General features: G+C 41.7%; 1 protein-coding gene across 2 annotated transcripts in view; it reads left to right on the top strand.

Annotated features, from left to right (window-relative positions):
- Positions 1–17011, top strand: part of Clint1 (clathrin interactor 1) — a 54038-nt gene extending 37027 nt beyond the window's left edge. The window contains exons 7-12 of one of the 2 annotated variants that reach the window (XM_013354126.2): positions 990–1236; positions 2135–2204; positions 9376–9450; positions 12347–12633; positions 14107–14311; positions 15311–17011. In XM_013354126.2, coding sequence (XP_013209580.1) covers positions 990–1236; positions 2135–2204; positions 9376–9450; positions 12347–12633; positions 14107–14311; positions 15311–15657 — 1231 coding nt within the window. In that variant the 3' untranslated portion in view covers positions 15658–17011. The remainder of the gene's footprint in view (positions 1–989; positions 1237–2134; positions 2205–9375; positions 9451–12346; positions 12634–14106; positions 14312–15310) is intronic. The other variant, XM_005368164.3, reaches the window with a different exon arrangement.
- The last annotated feature ends 883 nt before the right edge of the window (positions 17012–17894 follow it).

Genomic DNA, 17894 nt, shown 5'->3' with positions numbered 1-17894 from the left:
ACTCTTCATTCCCAACATAGGAAAATCTTGATAGTAGAGTAGACTCTTCATTCCCAACATAGGAAAATCTTGGTTTCCTGCTCTCTAGGGGTTTTGATCAGTTGACTTGCAGTGTTAACATGAGTAAGTTAGTTGTTTCAGCAATATTTTAAATATGGCCGAGTTTCTACAAAGCATAGCTGACAGGTAGGTAATGTGTGATGTGACAGAGGAGCGAAATGCAGCAGCTACGAAGACCTGGCTTTGTGCTTGTGTTCATTCTCAGGTGACAGCTGATAGGGCCGACCATCCTAGTTTCCCTCCGAGGCAGTCTGACTTCAAACTCATTCTACAGCCAGCAATGGCCTTCAGCTCCTGACTTTCCTCCCAGGTGTTAGGGTTACAAAGGTGCTCCGCATACCTGACCTTAGCCAGTCTTTGTTATGTCCCTAGATTAGTGCATGAGAATTGCTAACACACTGAGTTCTTAACTAGAGCTGTGAAAAGCCTGTGTGGTCACAGCCTCAGACCCCAGGTTGGGAGGTAGAAGCAGGAAGTTCAAGAGGTCCAGGTCATCTTTGCCTATATGGTAAGATAGAGACCATCTAAGACTACATGGCAATGTCTTTTCAGAAAGTTGGTAATGTTTGAAAGAAGACAAATGAAATTGTAAACATTTGCACAGTATCTACTAGTTAAGTTTTACATCTGTAAGAAACACTAAGGTAGTTTAGACATTCTTTTGCTCAGGCACATTTTTGAAAATAACTTCCCCCCCTTTGTAGGGGTGTTTTAGACTTAACTAGGAAATTGTGCATATTCCCTCTTCCTCCCTAATACATACACATCATTATTCAACAGCCTAAATAACATTGTGTTGATCCTGTCAAACAGTCAAAGTGTCGAATTTTGAAATTAGTGCATTTGATTCTTTCACTCAAACCACTAAGGACTCCATCTTACAATATTCCCAAGTCTTATTATGTTGTTTCATTTTTAATATCTTTTAGTGACAGCGATGAAGAAAAGAAAGCAAGAAGAGGCAGATCTCCCAAAGGTGAATTCAAAGACGAAGAGGAAACAGTGACAACGAAGCATATCCATATCACACAGGCCACAGAGACCACCACAACCCGGCACAAGCGCACAGCTAACCCTTCCAAAACCATTGATCTCGGAGCAGCAGCACATTATACAGGGGACAAAGCCAGCCCGGATCAGAACGCTTCAACCTACACACCTCAGTCTTCAGCGAAGGTGTGGACAACATGGATCTACATAGCATGTTTGCCTTATTCTCATAAACTGCTTTCAGAATTCCTGCCTTAGTAAGCTGGGGCCTTTTAATCAGTCATATTATTTGCTCATCTGGCATGCCCTATTCAGTCATTAATAGCAAAAGATCTCTTTGGGAGAAAAAAACCTGTCCCAGGGCTGAATGACTTTTCCTGTGAGGTAGAAATGACACTGTCATTCACACAGGGAGGTTGTGAGTCCCAGTGTAGCCCATCGGTGCCCATCTCATACCACCAGCATCACCAGTCTCACCCACATTCACTAGGGAAAGCATGGCCATATTTGACAGTTAGGAGAAATGATAAAAGAACAGGCTGGTGCTGTACCATGGTTGGTGTGAAGTGCAGTGCTTTCCCACATTGAAATGCAGTATGAAGAAAAGTGAGTTAAAATTCACTTCTAATTCATTAGATCTTGGTTCAGTCATGCATGCCTGTAATTCCAACACTTGGGAAGCTAAGGCAGTAGGATTGAGTTCAAGACTACCCTGGGCTACATAGCAAGACCATCCATGTATTGTGGAGGCTAGAGAGATGGCGTATGCTTTTATTGGCCCACATCAGGCAGCTCAGAATCACCGTACAGTATTCCAGCTCCAGGAGATCTCATCCCCCAACTCCATGTCACCTACACTCGTGCATTAGCATTCACACATATATATTTCCTTAATAAAATCTGAAGATGGGGGAACTGTTTAAGATGTGATAGAACTTCACGGTGATTATATAGATGCTTGCTCTTCCTCTCTTCTTTTAGAAATCTAAATCTAGCCTTGTTTAGATGATTACATAATTTCTGTCAAAGTTGGGGGTTGGCGCTAGAGTTCTTTGTAAGCTCACTCACTGTTCTACTGTTTCAGCCCTCAGTGCCGAGCAGCAAGTCATCAGGGGACCTCGTTGACCTGTTTGATGGCAACAGCCAATCAGCGGGTAAGGCTCCTTTCCAGCAACTGCGGTTTCTGCTATTTACTTTCTAATGCTATGTGAAAGATGGAATAAAAGAATTCTAGCCAGGTGTGGTAGCACACACCTTTAATCCCAGCACTTGGAAGGCAGAAGTAGGTGAATCTCTGTGATTTGAGGCCAGCCTGGTCTACAGAACAAGTTCCAGGACAGCCAGGACTATATAGAGAGATCCTGTCTCTTTAGCCAGGTCTTGTTATGCAGCCTGTAAGCACTGGTTCTTAGGAGGTTAAGGCAGGAAAGGTTACAGATTTAAGGCCAGCCTGGGCAACCTAAAGAGACCTCATTTCAAAATAAAATTTAGAAAGGGGTTTGGGAATACAGCTCATTGATAGAGCACTTGCCAAGTATTTAGGTGACTTTGGACTGTCTCTCCAGTCCTGCAAAAAATACTTCCAGATTTGCTAATATGACATTAATATGAGCACTCAGTGCTGTTTGGAGAGAATTACATAACTGCCTGATGGGGGAAGATGATAATTTGGTAGCCTCTTCCCCTATTGTCTTCAGTGCCTGTGGCCTTTGTGAATGTGTCTCTGGGGTTACCATTGCTGTTTTTATCTCATATGTATGCACCCATTTCTCAAAGCATTCTTTGAAAAGTAACTCGCTCTGTTTTGTACTTTTTTCTGATCTTTAGGTTTGGAGGGAGAAAAGACTTGTTTGTGGTAGTCACCAGTATTAGTGAATATATGTCATCAGTCACTGTAACATGTTTTAACTTACAGGGCTTCCTCTCCGTACTGCTTCCTCCTTCAGGGTTTAATATAATTAAATTTTCCACCAAGATTTTGGAGGCTTTGTAGTTTTACATTTTTAAGCTCTACAAGTAATTTTGAAGATGTAAAAAATTACATGAAAATTAACATTTTAAAATTTCTTTTTATAAAAAGATGTGTTACCCTGCATGTTTTCATGATTTTCGCTAAACCTTCATTGTGGTTGTCAAAGCAGATATGCCTTGTGTTCTTTACCTTCTTGTTCATCTGTCAGCATGTATTTGCTGACCCAGACACTGTTTGGGTGCTTAAAATGGAATTCTTGGGCTCCGGAAAAGTCAAGTGGAGAAAGTAATCATTAGTCAAAGGGAGGTGATTGACTGTTGTTACCTAGTTATAAACATGCTGGTGCTTTGGAGGAAAGGGGCCTTATATGAATATGCATCCCCATCGAGCATGTTGTAAGAGGTCTGTGGCCCAGGCGGAATGCATATGCCTATAATTACAGTTCTTAGCAGGCAGAGTTGGGGGTGGGAGTCGCCTGGCCTGAGGAGTTCCAGAGCAACCTGGGCAACATACACAGAGCTGTCAGGAGAAGAAAGAGAAGGGAGACATCACACTGAACAAAAAGGACCAAGCCTTTCTCATCAGTGAGATTGAAAATGTCTTCATTGTGATCTCCAGCATGTGCTATATTTTGAGTAACTCCTAAAAAATTGAATTCAAGTAAATTAATGCTGTAGAATTGCACTTGATGATTGTAGTCTTAATAAACTACTGTACTCCAAGTAAAAACAGCTCAAAACTAGAGCTTTTTAAAGATTAGCTTTTCTAAGGCTGTTTAAAGTTCATTACATTAAAATGAAGATCAGCAGGATTGGGTGTGACTAGTGTGTGGAGTGCAGCTGTTTACAAATAGTCTGTGAGTGTAATAATTCTCAGAAGCAAAGTTGTTTTTAAACTTGCTTGTTTGCTTTAAGCATAGGTCCATGATGTAAATTTCACTATCACTTTTCACTGATAGATTAGTACGTGTGATTAATATAGAACCCCCAGTTATTCTCGTTTCTTTCTTGCCTACTGTCATAAAATTACTGACCTAGGGATAAACTTGCAAGACATCTAGTTTGGCCCAGTTCTGAGATTCTTCATTTCCCTTCCAGTCTCTTCTGTAACTGTCCTAAAGTTACTGTGACTTGGTGAGACTGCAGTGCCCTCAGTGGTAACAACAGATGTGCTGTCTTTGTATCTTTAAGATTTGAACTATAGTATGGACTGGTGGTTAGCATACAGCTGTCTAATGTGGATACAGTGTTAGGGAGTATCAACTATTTTGGACTTCCTGGCATGAAATATTGAAAGGTTTCTTTTGTGCTTCTGTGGAACAAAGAAGAATTAACTAATTAGGAAGGTCAGCTGTGTGGATGTGACTTTTCCTCTGTGATCCCAAGATTGCTTTGAGCAGAAAAAAAAACCTTTTTGTGGTTTTTCTTCTCTGGTATAAATGGTAGACTAATTGTATATGAACAACAGTTAATACTAATACAGTAACTGGGAAGGGTTTAAATGAAATCTGGAAGGTTTCTTGTCCTTAAAATTTATCTTAATATTATCTCAAAAGCAGCTGAACATGGTTTGACATCAGAATTACTTTTTAATTATTTCGTTTGAGATAGTATATTTAACTATAGGTCTTAATTGAAGTTCTGCCACAGAAGGAAGTTAGATTTAAATCTTAGCACTTGCACATGAGAGTGTGTAAGGATATGCCAGATGTCCTGTATTCATCACAGGGCTGCCATGCCAGTAATCCGGCTGCAGACGGTGAGGCAAGCAGATGAACATCTGTACCACTCATCAGATGAGTGTCTCCACCAGCCACACTCAGGTTCTCTGTGCTTCTTCCTGCTTCCTCCTGTCTTCCGTTCCTCCTCGTGTGGGTGTGTGATTGCATCTTCATATTTTACATTTACAGAGTGTCTGCTAAAATCACTATGGACCATCTGACTAAGTTTTAAAATGCAAAACCTAAGCTGCCGGCTTGCTCTTGAGATTGTTTTCATAACTGTCCTGTTATGATCTTCCATTGCAGGCTCCTACGTAACAGCTCATTTCTAAGGGAGCATTTTCCTAAGACCATGCCAGAAAATAGGTATTAAAATTAGAAACTAAGCCAACTAGAAACAATGCTAAAATCATTTCATTTCTCTTTTAGAATGGGTCCACCCTGTAGGCCTTGTGTCTCTGATTAAGAGTTTAGGTCTTGTCTTGTTGCTCTATAAGATGTGTTTCTCTTGGGAGTAGAGAGAAATGTCATCAGTACCTAGAACAGCTGTGCTAATAGGTCTTAGTATAGCCTAAATTCCTTCTGTCAAGTAAAAAACAAAACGTGTGTTAAGTCCAAATTTCCCATTGCCATTTGACCCTAACTGCGTTTTATGTGACTTGGAAGTGCTATGGGGAGTCTAAGCACATCATTGTGCATTGAATGGAAGCTATCTTTAAGTTGGGTTTACTCAAAAGTTATTGTTAGGGAAGTTTTCACTGATGGTGATGATGATTGTGCCCACTTTTTAAATGTGGGAAACAACTGATTTGCACCAAATAAATATATAAAGGTAGCTGTCAACATTTTTGGTGTCTGTTCTTTGTAAAATGCTTTTAAGATGAGGCTTTGCCATCCAGCCCAAACTGGCTGCACACTTGACCCTTCTACATTGGCCTCCCAGGTGTGCACATTGCCTCCCCGGTGTTCTTTGTGCGTATTCAGTCAGATGGACGTTAGCATTTATTATGTGACCAAGCTGTGAGACCTGATAGTTGAGGACAGCTGTCTGCTAACCTGCTGTGATTTACACCAAGTTTTTTTACTTAATGATCTCTGTTTTCTGTACTTCAGGTTTCTTAGCTTGACGTTTTCCTAAATTCTTCTGTTCCAAACACAGGACATTTACACCTTTCGGAATCTTTGTTTTATGAGGAATCACATGTCGTTTTGAGTACTGGGTTCGAACACATTATATTTTATAGGCCAGTTGTGACTTTGCCTACTGGTGGTCTAGGCTTTTTTTTTTCTCTCTAGGGTAGGTATTTATTCTTAATGATTATTTAAAAGTTCTTTTTCATCAGTCACTTAACTTTATATATATATATATATATATATATATATATATATATTAAAACTCTTCAGTTTTTAGTGCATTGAATTCAACTATTTAATTTTTCATTTGTAGTTTAGGCACTGTCTGTCCATGTTTTTTCTTGTTCCCAGTATTGCTTTGGAAAATTCATGTTCCCAGATGGTGGTTGTAAATAACCTCCGTGCTGCCCTGGAAAGGCAGAAGGATATGATTCATTTATGATGACAGCTCTCATGTGGGAATCCGCAGCGGCCTTCCTCGTGTAGCACTCTTAAGAGAGAGTCTTCTCTGTATTTCCTTAGAGATGATATGGGAGGTGCTGGAGCATGGGCACTTGTGCTGTTAGAGCATCACCGTGCTTCTCCCACTTCTGAGAAGCTTGCCCCTGAAGAAACAGGTTTGTAATTTCTCAAACACTTCTTACAGTAAAGGCGGTTTTGTGTTGCATCAGAAAAGGGCAGATCCATGCTAGAGAGCATGCGTGCCCATTCTCGCTGCTCCTTCCTCAGGTCATGTAGAAACTAAGCCACATGTGAGTGGGTAGACTGGGTAGGAGTTGCCGTGGACATTTGATGTGTATAGTTTTCGTGTAGATGGGAGAAGGGGAAGAACTGATACACTGAAATACCACATTCATGAAAAGCTTCTTAAAATCTGTGCTCTTCACCGCTTTTATCTGCAGCGTGGGTTTTTCTCTATAACTTTAGACTAGTTCAGAGTTGATGGTCTGTGCTTAGCATAAAAATTACTGGTGTTTTATTCACTGCCTGCATGAAGCAAATTAAAATGATATGTTTTGAAATCCCTTACTGCTAATAGAAGTTGTCATCCTGTTAGCAGTATACTTTGATCAAAATGTTGAACATGAAGGAACATGGAAAACAAACTTGAATATTAAGCTCCAATGTTTGCAACATTCATTTCCCTGCTAACTTTTAATATGTGCTTATCTGTTGTATGCACATTAGCTCACTGTTCTTTGTGCTCATAGCATTTTATCTTGTCCCATATACCTGTAAGGAAAGAAACAAAACAAAAGTACTTTGATACTGTCCTTTGGATGAGTGTTAATATAGCCATGGGCGCGGTTGTGTTGGTAGGAGTGCAGAGCCTGTGGTTGGCACTAGCTGGCTGCTGTACGGATGTATCTGTAGTGCGTGTAATGGTGCGATGTGGAGAGGGAAGGAGGAAGCAGTTACACCTGCTGATAGCTGGCTGCAGTAAATGGACCTTCAAAAGAAAGAGCAACACACATGTACCAGAAACTGATTCTTCCCTTTATTGTGCTGGCCACCTTAGAAGGGGCAGGGTTATACTTTAATTAACCCAGCTGAGGATAGCAGATGGGGCAGAATATCTCGCAGCGATAAAGCAATTCAGAAATGGCACCAGATGTTGGAAACTGTCCCTGGTGGTGTTTGAGTGCCGCCCAGATGTTGCAGTCCCACCTGGCTAGTTTCTAAGCACTGCAGGCTAAGCAGCTGTGATGTAACCTGTGTAATGTTCACATAACACTAAAAGCACTATAACTGAGCTGCTGCTCTAGACTTCTAAGGTTCTGACTCTTAAGAAGTAAAACCTTAAGGACAAAAATAAAGTCAATAGCTTGAAGTTTTAGATCTTAAAAATAAATCCCTGACCTTTGTAGTATTACACCAATTGTGAAGGAGATTGACCCAGTGGCTGTGATTTTGCCATTTTAAAAACATCAGCTTAGCAGTTGTAGCAAGGGTTGACAGGATGGCTTAAATTACACAAGCAGATCCTGACCTATAACCTCTGCTTGTGTGCCAGAGCATGTGTCATGAGACACACATACACACAATAAAAATAATGAGTAAGTAAATAGTAGCAAAAAGCTGATTTTCCCCCATGTGTTAAAAAAATGAAAAGGTATTTAATCTTTTGTGAAGTGAGCAAGAGAGAAAAGGCACCATTATCACGCTGAGTTTTCTCCCATTGTCTGTTCAAATTGATTTTTTTTTGCAAACCAACTTCAAGTTTTTCCCCAAGTTTTTGTTTTGAAACATAAAATTGTAAGCCAGGTAGTTGTGGCACGTGCCTTTAATCCCAGCACTAGGGAGGCAAAGGCAAGCAGATCTCTGAGTTCAAGGCCGATCTAGTCTACAAAGTGAGTTCCAGGTTAACCCAGGGCTACACAGAAAAATCCTGACATGGGAGAAAAAAAGCAACAACCAAACAAAAGCCAACAACATTGAAATTGGAAGCAGGAGAGATGACTCAGTGGTTTAGATCATTCACTGCCCTTGCAGGGGACCCAAGTTCAGTTCCCAGCATCCACACCACGACCTTCTGCAACTCCAATTCCAAGGAGATCTGATGCCGACACCCTCCCCAGTGTGTGTGTCTGGTTTTTTGTTTCATGGTTTGCTCTGTGTCATTTTTTGTTGTAATAAGAGTGGTGGGGCTGCGTCCCCAGCACCCCAGCCGCCTGCTAGCTTATGCCCGAAATAACAACACACAAACTGTATTCATTTAAACACTGCTTGGCCCATTTCTATCTAGCCTCTTCTAGGCTAATTCTCACATATTAATTTAGCCCATTTCTAATCATCTGCATAGCACCACTAGGTGCGCTTACCGGGAAGATTCTAGCCTACGTCCATCCTGGGTCGGAGCTTCATCGCGTGTGTCTGTCCAGGCGCGGGGAGCATGGCGTCTCTGCTCCAGAGAGCAGAGTTGTCGAGTCTGAGCTCACTTCCTCTTCCTCCCAGCATTCTGTTCTGTTTACTCCTCCCACCTATGTTTTAACCTATAAGGGCCAAGCAGTTTCTTTATTGCTTAACCAATGAAATCAACAGATTGATATATGACACTCCCACATCAGTTTTTGAAAGAGGGTATACAGTCAGTTGTTTTTTCTGGTTTTAATCTAACATGGAATTTTCACTTGGTGGTGGTGGAAATACATCTGATAGTAAAAATTTAAAATTCCATCTGAAGGTCCACAGCTTCAGAATGACTATTCTAACTGTATAGAAGTCCATTGAGATGTATGGACTTTGGGTCTGGTTAATTTCAGTGTGTGTGGTGGTGGTGGTGGTGGGGGGGGGGGGATAAAGTTTTAACAGATTGGGGGAAGAAATGTCAAAAAGTCAAGGAGTCCAAGAACCTTGGCTGGGAGAACCACAGGCAAGCAGGCCAGCTTGTCTGGTGAGCATGGACCTCTCCTGTGGCATATTTTTGTGTGTTGCCTTAAAAGGATTCCTGAAATTGTTTGTAATTGTTCAAAACATTGTCCCCATTTTTGCCTTCTAGGAGGATCCACTGACTTATTTGGGGGATTCGCTGACTTCAGCTCAGCTGCTGCATCAGGCAATTTCCCTTCCCAAGGTATGAGATGATTTGACTGTCCACAACCAGAATTTGTAGAAAGTTATCAGAAAAGTTGACATGCATAAACACAGAGCTATTAATCAGCATTTTTAATCCCTATGGTATTTATAATTCTTAATTCCCAATCATTTTATCCACAAGATAAATTGGTTCAGTGTCTTAGGTGTGCTAGATCAGTTGACTTAGTTGTATACGACTCAAACTAAGCCAGCAAACCCCACCTATATCAATAGCATACTCTTTAGTCCTCCAGGGATGAGTGTAAGTACATGGGTCTCATTTCAGAGCTAAAGCACAATAATTAGTGTTTCCCTTAGTTGGCCTGGTTTTCCAGGAATGAAAATGGGCAGCTTTCTCAAGCTAAGGATAAACACCACCTACCATGGTTCCTTATATAGATAGTTATATCTCTAGAGATCTGGAGAGTGCAGACTAAGGTCCTTTTGTCTTTTTCCTCAGGGTGTGAAGGCATTGTGGTATTTTTTTTCATAGAATCTGTGTGGCCCACACTGTGAGAGAGCACTTAACAATAGCTATGAGAATCAGAGGCATGAGGGCCAGGGGAGAAATGTATGTAACTGAGTCAGTGTGTTACTCTCCAGATCACGTAGACTCTGTTGCTGTTATAATAACCTGGGTTGTACTTTATATTGAATGATACCTAATGTAAGTTCAGGGAGTGGTTAGGAAGAAAAGCACATAACTTTGAAGATAGTTTGCATTATTTTGACAACCTCCTCCTATAAATTCCAAGTGTTTCCCCCCAAAACTAGATTTGTTCTGTGATTGATTAACTGCTTCCTTCTGGAAGTGTGGCACACCTTCCCAAGGCTGATGTGCTATAGGCGCATCAAAGTAGAAGGTAGACATGTCCTACTTGTACAGGCCCCTCGGTAGTCCTTGACTTTATTTTGTATGTATGAAGTTGTCTAGTATGCACATAACTTGAATATGTTAGTTCAGCCTTCTCATACATCTCCATTCATATATGTGTGATTAATATAGTCTGATCACCACCACACAGGGGCTGAACCCACAACAGTGATTAATCATCTCTGAACAGCGTCTGCACCGTTTGAAATCTTGTCCTTGCATGATTAATCATCCCGATGGCTGAGTTTTCAGGTGGAGCAGCATGCTTTGCCCATTTCCACTCATATTCTGCTTAATGGATCCTGCAAATGGAAAATTAGGATAAAGTTTATGTTCATTCAGCAGCCTTATTTAAATGGTTTTAAAATATCTAATAATCAAGAAGGAATTGTAAAAATGACTAATACAGTGTCTTGTAAAGATTAACAGCTGGTTATAGTAAAACCCTGGATAAAGAATAACAGCCCTGCTCTTACCTGAAACACAGTGTGGGGTTTCTCTCCTGAGGGTGCTGCATATTACTACAGTAATAGAGGAGTGCAGGCTTAAAGGCATCATGTGACTGGTCTCCTCATGAGACAGTGCTGCTGTGGAGGTGACCTTCCAGGCTGGACACGTATTCCCAGACCATAGAGACCGTGGAGCTGTACACTTACAATTCCAGATGATGGTCCGGAAATGGCGTTTCTTTACTTTCTGCTTTTTTCAGCTGCCACTGACTCCTATTCATGTGGATGTCCCTCCCTAAAGGACAGGTGTATTTACTTGGAATCATGTGTAACCTAGTCAAACTAATGCTTAACTATGACTTCCTTGGGTAATCAGTATATTACAGATAGTTATGCAGCTTTTCCAGAAGCCAGACGCAGCATTTCTGTGCAGTACACTCAATTTGAATTGTCCAAAGTAATAATTTTGATGCCGCACGTGCCCTTACTCCATCTTTACAGTGTAGATTTGAAAGTCGGGTCTAGAGGAGCTAGCTGATTAGTTGCTTTTTAATAGTTTGCCTCTGGAAAGTGTGAGCTCTTACTGGTGACTTTCTAAAGCTAGCTTGAAGCGTTAGCTTCCCATCACTCCTTTGGCTCCCAGCTTCAGAGGCTCGGGGTCAGCTGGTTCTTGCTTCTGGGCCTGTGGTAGAAAGGCTGCTGTTCTCAGAGTGGAAGCGGAGAGGCTGCCAGAACAGGACTGTGACAAAATACACCCTTCCTCCAGCTGGGCCCCACCTCCTGATGACCCACTCTGCATGAACTCATCACTAAAATGGCCCATTGATAAATTTAACAGTCATCATCCAGTTGCCTCTTAGTGGCACAAACTGCAGACTAAGCCTTTAGTATATGCCCCTTCAGACTGCATCAATTCAAACCTGAGTTCTCCTTGCTGTTCATTGACATCCACTAAGCAGTCAGCATGCTGTAGCGGCAGTCTAGGTGGTAGCTCCTGTGGAGTCCATGAAAGCAAAAGGAGAGGGAGAGCTTCTAACAGAAATGTATTAAATACCCACACTTTGTTTTATTAGCTTTTTATCTTTCACGATTTCTGTTTGTTCTTAATAAATTTTATATCATGAACTTGGGGTTTCGGCAATTACACAGCTATAATTTACAACTGGATTTCTCTTTGAACCTTCTAAATGATGAGCAAAATTGAACTCTGTGGAGTTGTCCTCACTCCTAGCAAGAAGTTAACCAGTATAGAATTTCCTCTGTTTTTGAGTCCCACGTGTTTAACTGATGCAGACTTTGTTGGAGTCATTTCATGGTGCTTTTTGTGTATCATGAACAGACCTGCCAAGAGGTAGGTTTTACTTTGAGAGTTCTAGCTCTTTTCTTTGCCACCATGTTAACAGTCTTGTAATATTCATGAGGAAGGATAATGTCCAGATGGAGATGCGACCCACAGATGCTAACCTGTGTGGACTCCTATCAACTTCAGTTAGCTGCGGTTCGTAGAGTTTGCATTTGTCTGTGCAGTTCGGAGTGCGTCTTACTCTGTCTTCTTTCTGTCTTGATAACAGCAACAAGTGGGAATGGAGACTTTGGTGACTGGAGTGCCTTCAACCAAGCCCTATCAGGCCCCGTTGCTTCAGGTAGTGAGCTTTTTGGCAGTGCCCCACAGCCTGCAGTAGAACTCATCAGTGGCTCACAGCCAGCTTTAGGCCCACCTCCTGCTGCCTCAAACTCCTCAGACCTGTTTGATCTTATGGGCTCATCCCAGGCAACCATGACGTCTTCCCAGAGTATGAATTTCTCTCTGATGAGCACTAACACTGTGGGGCTTGGTTTGCCTATGTCAAGATCACAGGTAAGTTGTCTGCTTTCCTTGGGAATTGTTATTACACCTGCTAAGATGATGGGTTAGTGTAAGACAACAGAGAACCCTCCTTCCCATAGTCTGCTGTGGACCTAAACACCATTAGGTGGCACGTGACTGCACAACAGAGGTGGGGTTGTGCTAATCACCCACCGTGTCTTGGTAGAGTCGAGGGCAAGGCCATCTTACCTACATGAGTCCCCAAAATACCAAGCATGGTAGCTGGCACAAGGAGACATGCTGAAATCTGTTGGGTTACAAAATTGTTTTGGGGAGCAGATACATTTTTTGACCCATGGAAAATAGTGAATAAGTTCTGGTTCTGTCTTATCCAAGTTTCTCTGTACATCATTGCTCATGTAGAAAACCATTGTCTCAGTGATGAATGTTCCCCCCATTCTGGGCCTATTGTCAACCTTCATTTTCATAAAGGAAAACTAGTGGGAGTTTTTAAATTCACATTTTAGGAGTTAAATACAAATTGCTTAACAGTAGAATTTTGAATGGACAGAGGTGAAAGAGTGTCTGAGTTGTACTTGGGACTTGTTAGTTTTGACTGAGTTACTGATGTGTTTCTGATACTAATCGCTTGTTTTAACGTATAGATCCTCATCTTTGGGGTTTGGGATGAAGGAGGGGAAGAAAGAAGCAGAAAGGTGATTGTGAGAGGGCCGGTGGCTTTCTTTCAGCCTCTGTTGTCCTCCTTTGACCCTTTGCCTTGGTCGTTCTTTTCTCTCGTCCTTTCTTTGTTTCTGTCCCTTTATAAATTTATCTTTAGTAGCCACCATGCACCTCTGCTTCTTTCTCCTGAGTTTTTCCTTTGTGAGTCCATGCATGGATGACCACTGGAGGTGCTCACTCGAGGCAGTTAGAGGTGTACAGAGCTGGGAAACACCAGTCAGGGCCTGTGCAGTGGACTTGCTGCTTGATGGCTTGGACTTTATAACATGAGCAGACCGGCCTGCATTGTTTGTAAGGCTGCATTTCCACCTGTCCACCTTCAGTTGTGCTAACCTGGCAGGTGGTTCTTTGCTGCTACTCAGATGCTGCCATTTGGAGTCTACTCAGTCTGTTTTCCTGGGGTTGGGGCCTATGGTAACCTCAAGTTGGGAATTGCCCTGGGTGTTTTTTACAGATAGTACCTTCTAAAGAACTGGGCAGCTGGGTGATGGTGGCGCACGCCTTTAATCCCAGCACTCGGGAGGCAGAGGCAGGCGGATCTCTGGGAGTTCGAGACCAGCCTGGTCTACAGAGCTAGTTCCAGGATAGGCTCCAAAGCCACAGAGAAACCCTGTCTCGAAAAACCAAAAAAAAAAAAAAAGAACTGGGCATTGCTATACGGGAGAATACCCAGAGTCTTCGGAGGGCTCCATTTAGGAAGTTTCTCTGGGCACTGAAGTATTAATTTGCTAGTATGTGATGAAGGTGTTGTCTTGATTCCTAGATCGTACTTTTCTTTTCCAGCCTCTGCAGAACGTTAGTGCAGTGCTGCAGAAGCCTAACCCTCTCTATAATCAGAATGCAGATATGGTCCAGAAGTCGGCCAGCAAAACCCTGCCCTCTACTTGGTCTGACCCCAGCGTCAACATCAGCCTAGACAACTTACTACCTGGTATGCAACCTTCCAAGCCCCAGCAGCCATCGCTTAACACAATGATTCAACAACAGAGTAAGTTACCTCAAATTCCCATCTGTGTTTCAGATCTTCTGTATTCAAATATAGATGACATACACTGAGGACACATGGGGTATATGTGAAGATAACCATATTCACCTAAGATTTTCTGCTTAGTGTTCAGTTGGTACCCCTCCTCCTAGCACACCAACTCTGTGTTGTGCTTCTGGTAGGATAAGATTTATGAGTTCTAAGGCTCTGGTCTTCTAAAATAAAAATACTTCTGAGAACAGTGCATGCCATTAATCCCAGCACATAAGAGGCTTTTGAGTTACTAGGACTGCCTGAACTACATAGGAGTCAGAGCTCAGTGGTACAGCTTTTGCTCCATAGTGATCCAAAGTAGGAAGTTGGGTTTTGTTTGTTTTTTCAGAATGACTGTACAGCTGTTTTTGTAAACAGTGATGAAGAAACAAAGCCATCTGAACTCCCCAGCTCAGGGCCCTGTCTCATGGTTGTTGTCCTCTCTCTTTCAGTGTGCGAGTGATAATGTGGATATATGTACTGTTTTCTTTCTTGGTATTTGCATTTAACAACATTAATATGATGGTTTATCCTCTATTGAGCATTTTCAGAGAAAAATGATCTTTAGATTTTCCCCTCGTACCATTGCACAGCTCCCTGTTGGTCATTTAAATTGTTTCCAACTCTTTTTTTTAACCATAAAAAATTTGCACACATTTTGTACATCTGCTTTTTCCTTCATATAATATTTTGAGTCAACAAATATAAACTTTTTTAAGGCTTTTGATAGACACTGCTTTTGACAGTTTGTTAGGAAGGATTCAGCAATGTTTTGGAGTCATGTTTTGTCTCTAGGAGACCAAAGCAACATCTGCTGAATATTTGTTGAATGTAACCAGGACAAATTAATCGACTTCTCTTCTTGGGTTTAGAAGGATTGACAGTCAGGAAAATGTGTCTTATTTTTCTGCTCTGTGAATCTTAAGAATTCACTTCTGTTGAAGTCACCTTTCTCCTTTCTCCTGGTAGATATGCAACAGCCTCTGAATATGATGACACAAAGCTTTGGAGCTGTGAATCTCAGTTCTCCGTCAAACATGCTTCCTGTCCGGCCACAAACTAACCCTCTGATGGGGGGACCCATGCCTATGAACATGCCTGGTGTGATGACGGGCACCATGGGGATGGCCCCTCTGGGAAACGCCCCAGTGATGAGCCAGGGCATGGTGGGCATGAACATGAACATGGGGCTGTCAGCCACGGGGATGGGCTTGACAGGCCCAGTGGGGATGGGCGTGCCCAACATGGCCATGCCTTCTGGAACTGTGCAGCCCAAGCAAGATGCCTTTGCAAACTTTGCCAACTTTAGCAAATAAAAGATCATAAAGAAGCAAGTGGAAGAAGAATGTGTAGCTGCAAGTAGGTGATGCTGGGATGGAAAGTGCTAAGCAGTTCCCTTTTCTTTTATCAGTTAATTAAATAACCCACATAAAGAACCAAAAAGTCTGAGGCATAAAGTGAAGTGTCTGTTTCAGAAGCAACACAAACCCACTTCAGACGAGGCAGTCAGGATCGATTTCCCCAGTGAAGATGCCCAACTCATGGTGAGGAGACCACAAAGGCCTTTCCGAGTCAGAGAGCGCATGTCAGGATAGTCCGTGGGAGGACTGGCACAGGGCTGAGGAAATGTGCTTCTCTCTAACTTTATACTTTGCTTTTCCTGAGGAACTTGATTTTTCTGTCCCTCAATCGCCTTGTCACAATTGGGTCTGTTCCTTTACTACCACTCTCGAGTCCATATATGAAATCATTAAAGTTGGATGATCAGTTTTTTATAAAAATATATATTTTTGTCCAAAAAAAGGCATACATATGTGATTATGGCTAAATCAAAGGTAACTTGATGTATATACCTTTGCTGAGGTCCCAGCAACACTGCTGACAGGCCATCTGAGTTCTACAGGATTGAACCCTGTGTCCGCAGCTGGCATAGCTGTGAGCTTCACCCATGTCTCCTTCTATAACTGCCCCGTGCAGAACTGGGAAAACTTTTTTTTTCAGGACTGCACTGCGGTTTCCTTTAAAAGCTGGAGAAGGAAGACCTCTTGTGTCGTTTGGCTGCAGCAGTTGGTGGCTGCACTTCGCAGTGGTTGACTTGGCAAGGCTGCCTTCTGTGCACCTCCCCGTAGCCATCATTCAAGTCAGAAACAGTCAGAAGAGAAAAATATTTATTTTTATCTTTTTTGGTGTCTTTTCAAAAAATTGAAAGGTAAAAATGCATTAAAACCTTAAGTTAAATATAAATGTTAGGACTCAGCCATGTTCACGTTTAGATTTTATACAGTATTTGTTTTGTTTGGGTTTCGAGTGTCTATAATACAGCATTAGCAATATGGTTCCAATAGAAGTTCGATATATATTATTAAAGGAGACCTGTAGCAGTCAGAGATTTTATTGATTTAATGACAAATAAAGGAAATTAATTAATTTTTTTGTTTTCCTGCTGTGATTCTGCATTAAGCTCACGTGAAAATCATGATGCTAGAGTTTGGAATGCAAAATTAAATGTTTCAGCATCAAGCTGGGAATATTTTTTAAAATAAATACTATAAGTATCGAATTATTACCTCCCCACTTATGTTGAAAATTTTTTTATTCAATTGATACAACTTTGTTTCCATTGTATTCATGATGTTCTGTTATATATAACATTAAAATGTTAATTAAAATCAATGTGGAACCGCCTCTTCCTTCACTCCACTAGACGCAAGGCCATTTGGGGAAAAATAATTATAATTTGGGCAAAGTAATTTTTATAAATAATTTAAAATTATTTAATGACTCCTCTATTCTTTGCTATCAGGCTGTGCTGTCAGGAATTAAACATGAAGCGGCAGAGACACCCCGGCCTGCTCCGCTCCCACTAATGTCCCGTCTACAACATTTCTAATTAGGCAGAAATCCATGTACCTCAGCTAAGTGGGCAGGAAACGTGATTCATTTGCTGAATAAGAGATGAGAGAGGGTGTAATTAGCTGACTGCGGTTTTTAATCTTTCAACAATTCTGTGTGTTTAAATTAGTTTCAAAGAATGGGAGCTTTCAAATGTTGTTACTTCAAAGCGGTCCAGCCACCTCTGCTGGCAGTGGGCTAGGCTGTCTTCATTTACGCTTGAACCCTGTAATCTTAGTTTATTTTTAATTGAGAAGTATGTCTTCACTTTCTCAAATATATATAGTTTTTAAAGGAAGTAAATGTTTTATACCTGAGCGTGTTTTTGCTGTTGTTGGATTTTGGTTTTTCTGGTACCATTTATCTCAAGACATTTTTTCCAGCCCTTGCTTTTCTTTGTTGTTTCTCTGAGGACATGAAGGACCCCTTCCCCTTTCTCACTGGACCTCAACACTTGCCATCTCCAAAGTGGTTTTTGTTTCAAAATCCACCACAGAAAAAGGCTAAGTGCACCCTCAGTCAGGGCCTGTCCAGTTCTCTTGCCTTTTGAGATAGTCTCCCTACATAGCAAAGCCCGCCTCGAACTTGTTAGCTTCCTGAGGCAAGGGTTACAGGTATGTGCCCAGGCCTGCGAGGGTTACAGGTATGTGCCCAGGCCTGC

Source organism: Microtus ochrogaster, unplaced genomic scaffold (assembly GCF_000317375.1).
Source record: "Microtus ochrogaster isolate Prairie Vole_2 unplaced genomic scaffold, MicOch1.0 UNK30, whole genome shotgun sequence".
In the NCBI taxonomy this organism is placed as follows: domain Eukaryota; kingdom Metazoa; phylum Chordata; class Mammalia; order Rodentia; family Cricetidae; genus Microtus; species Microtus ochrogaster.
The sequence above is the reverse complement of the archived record's forward strand: the minus strand, read 5'-3'. Positions and strand labels throughout refer to the sequence as shown.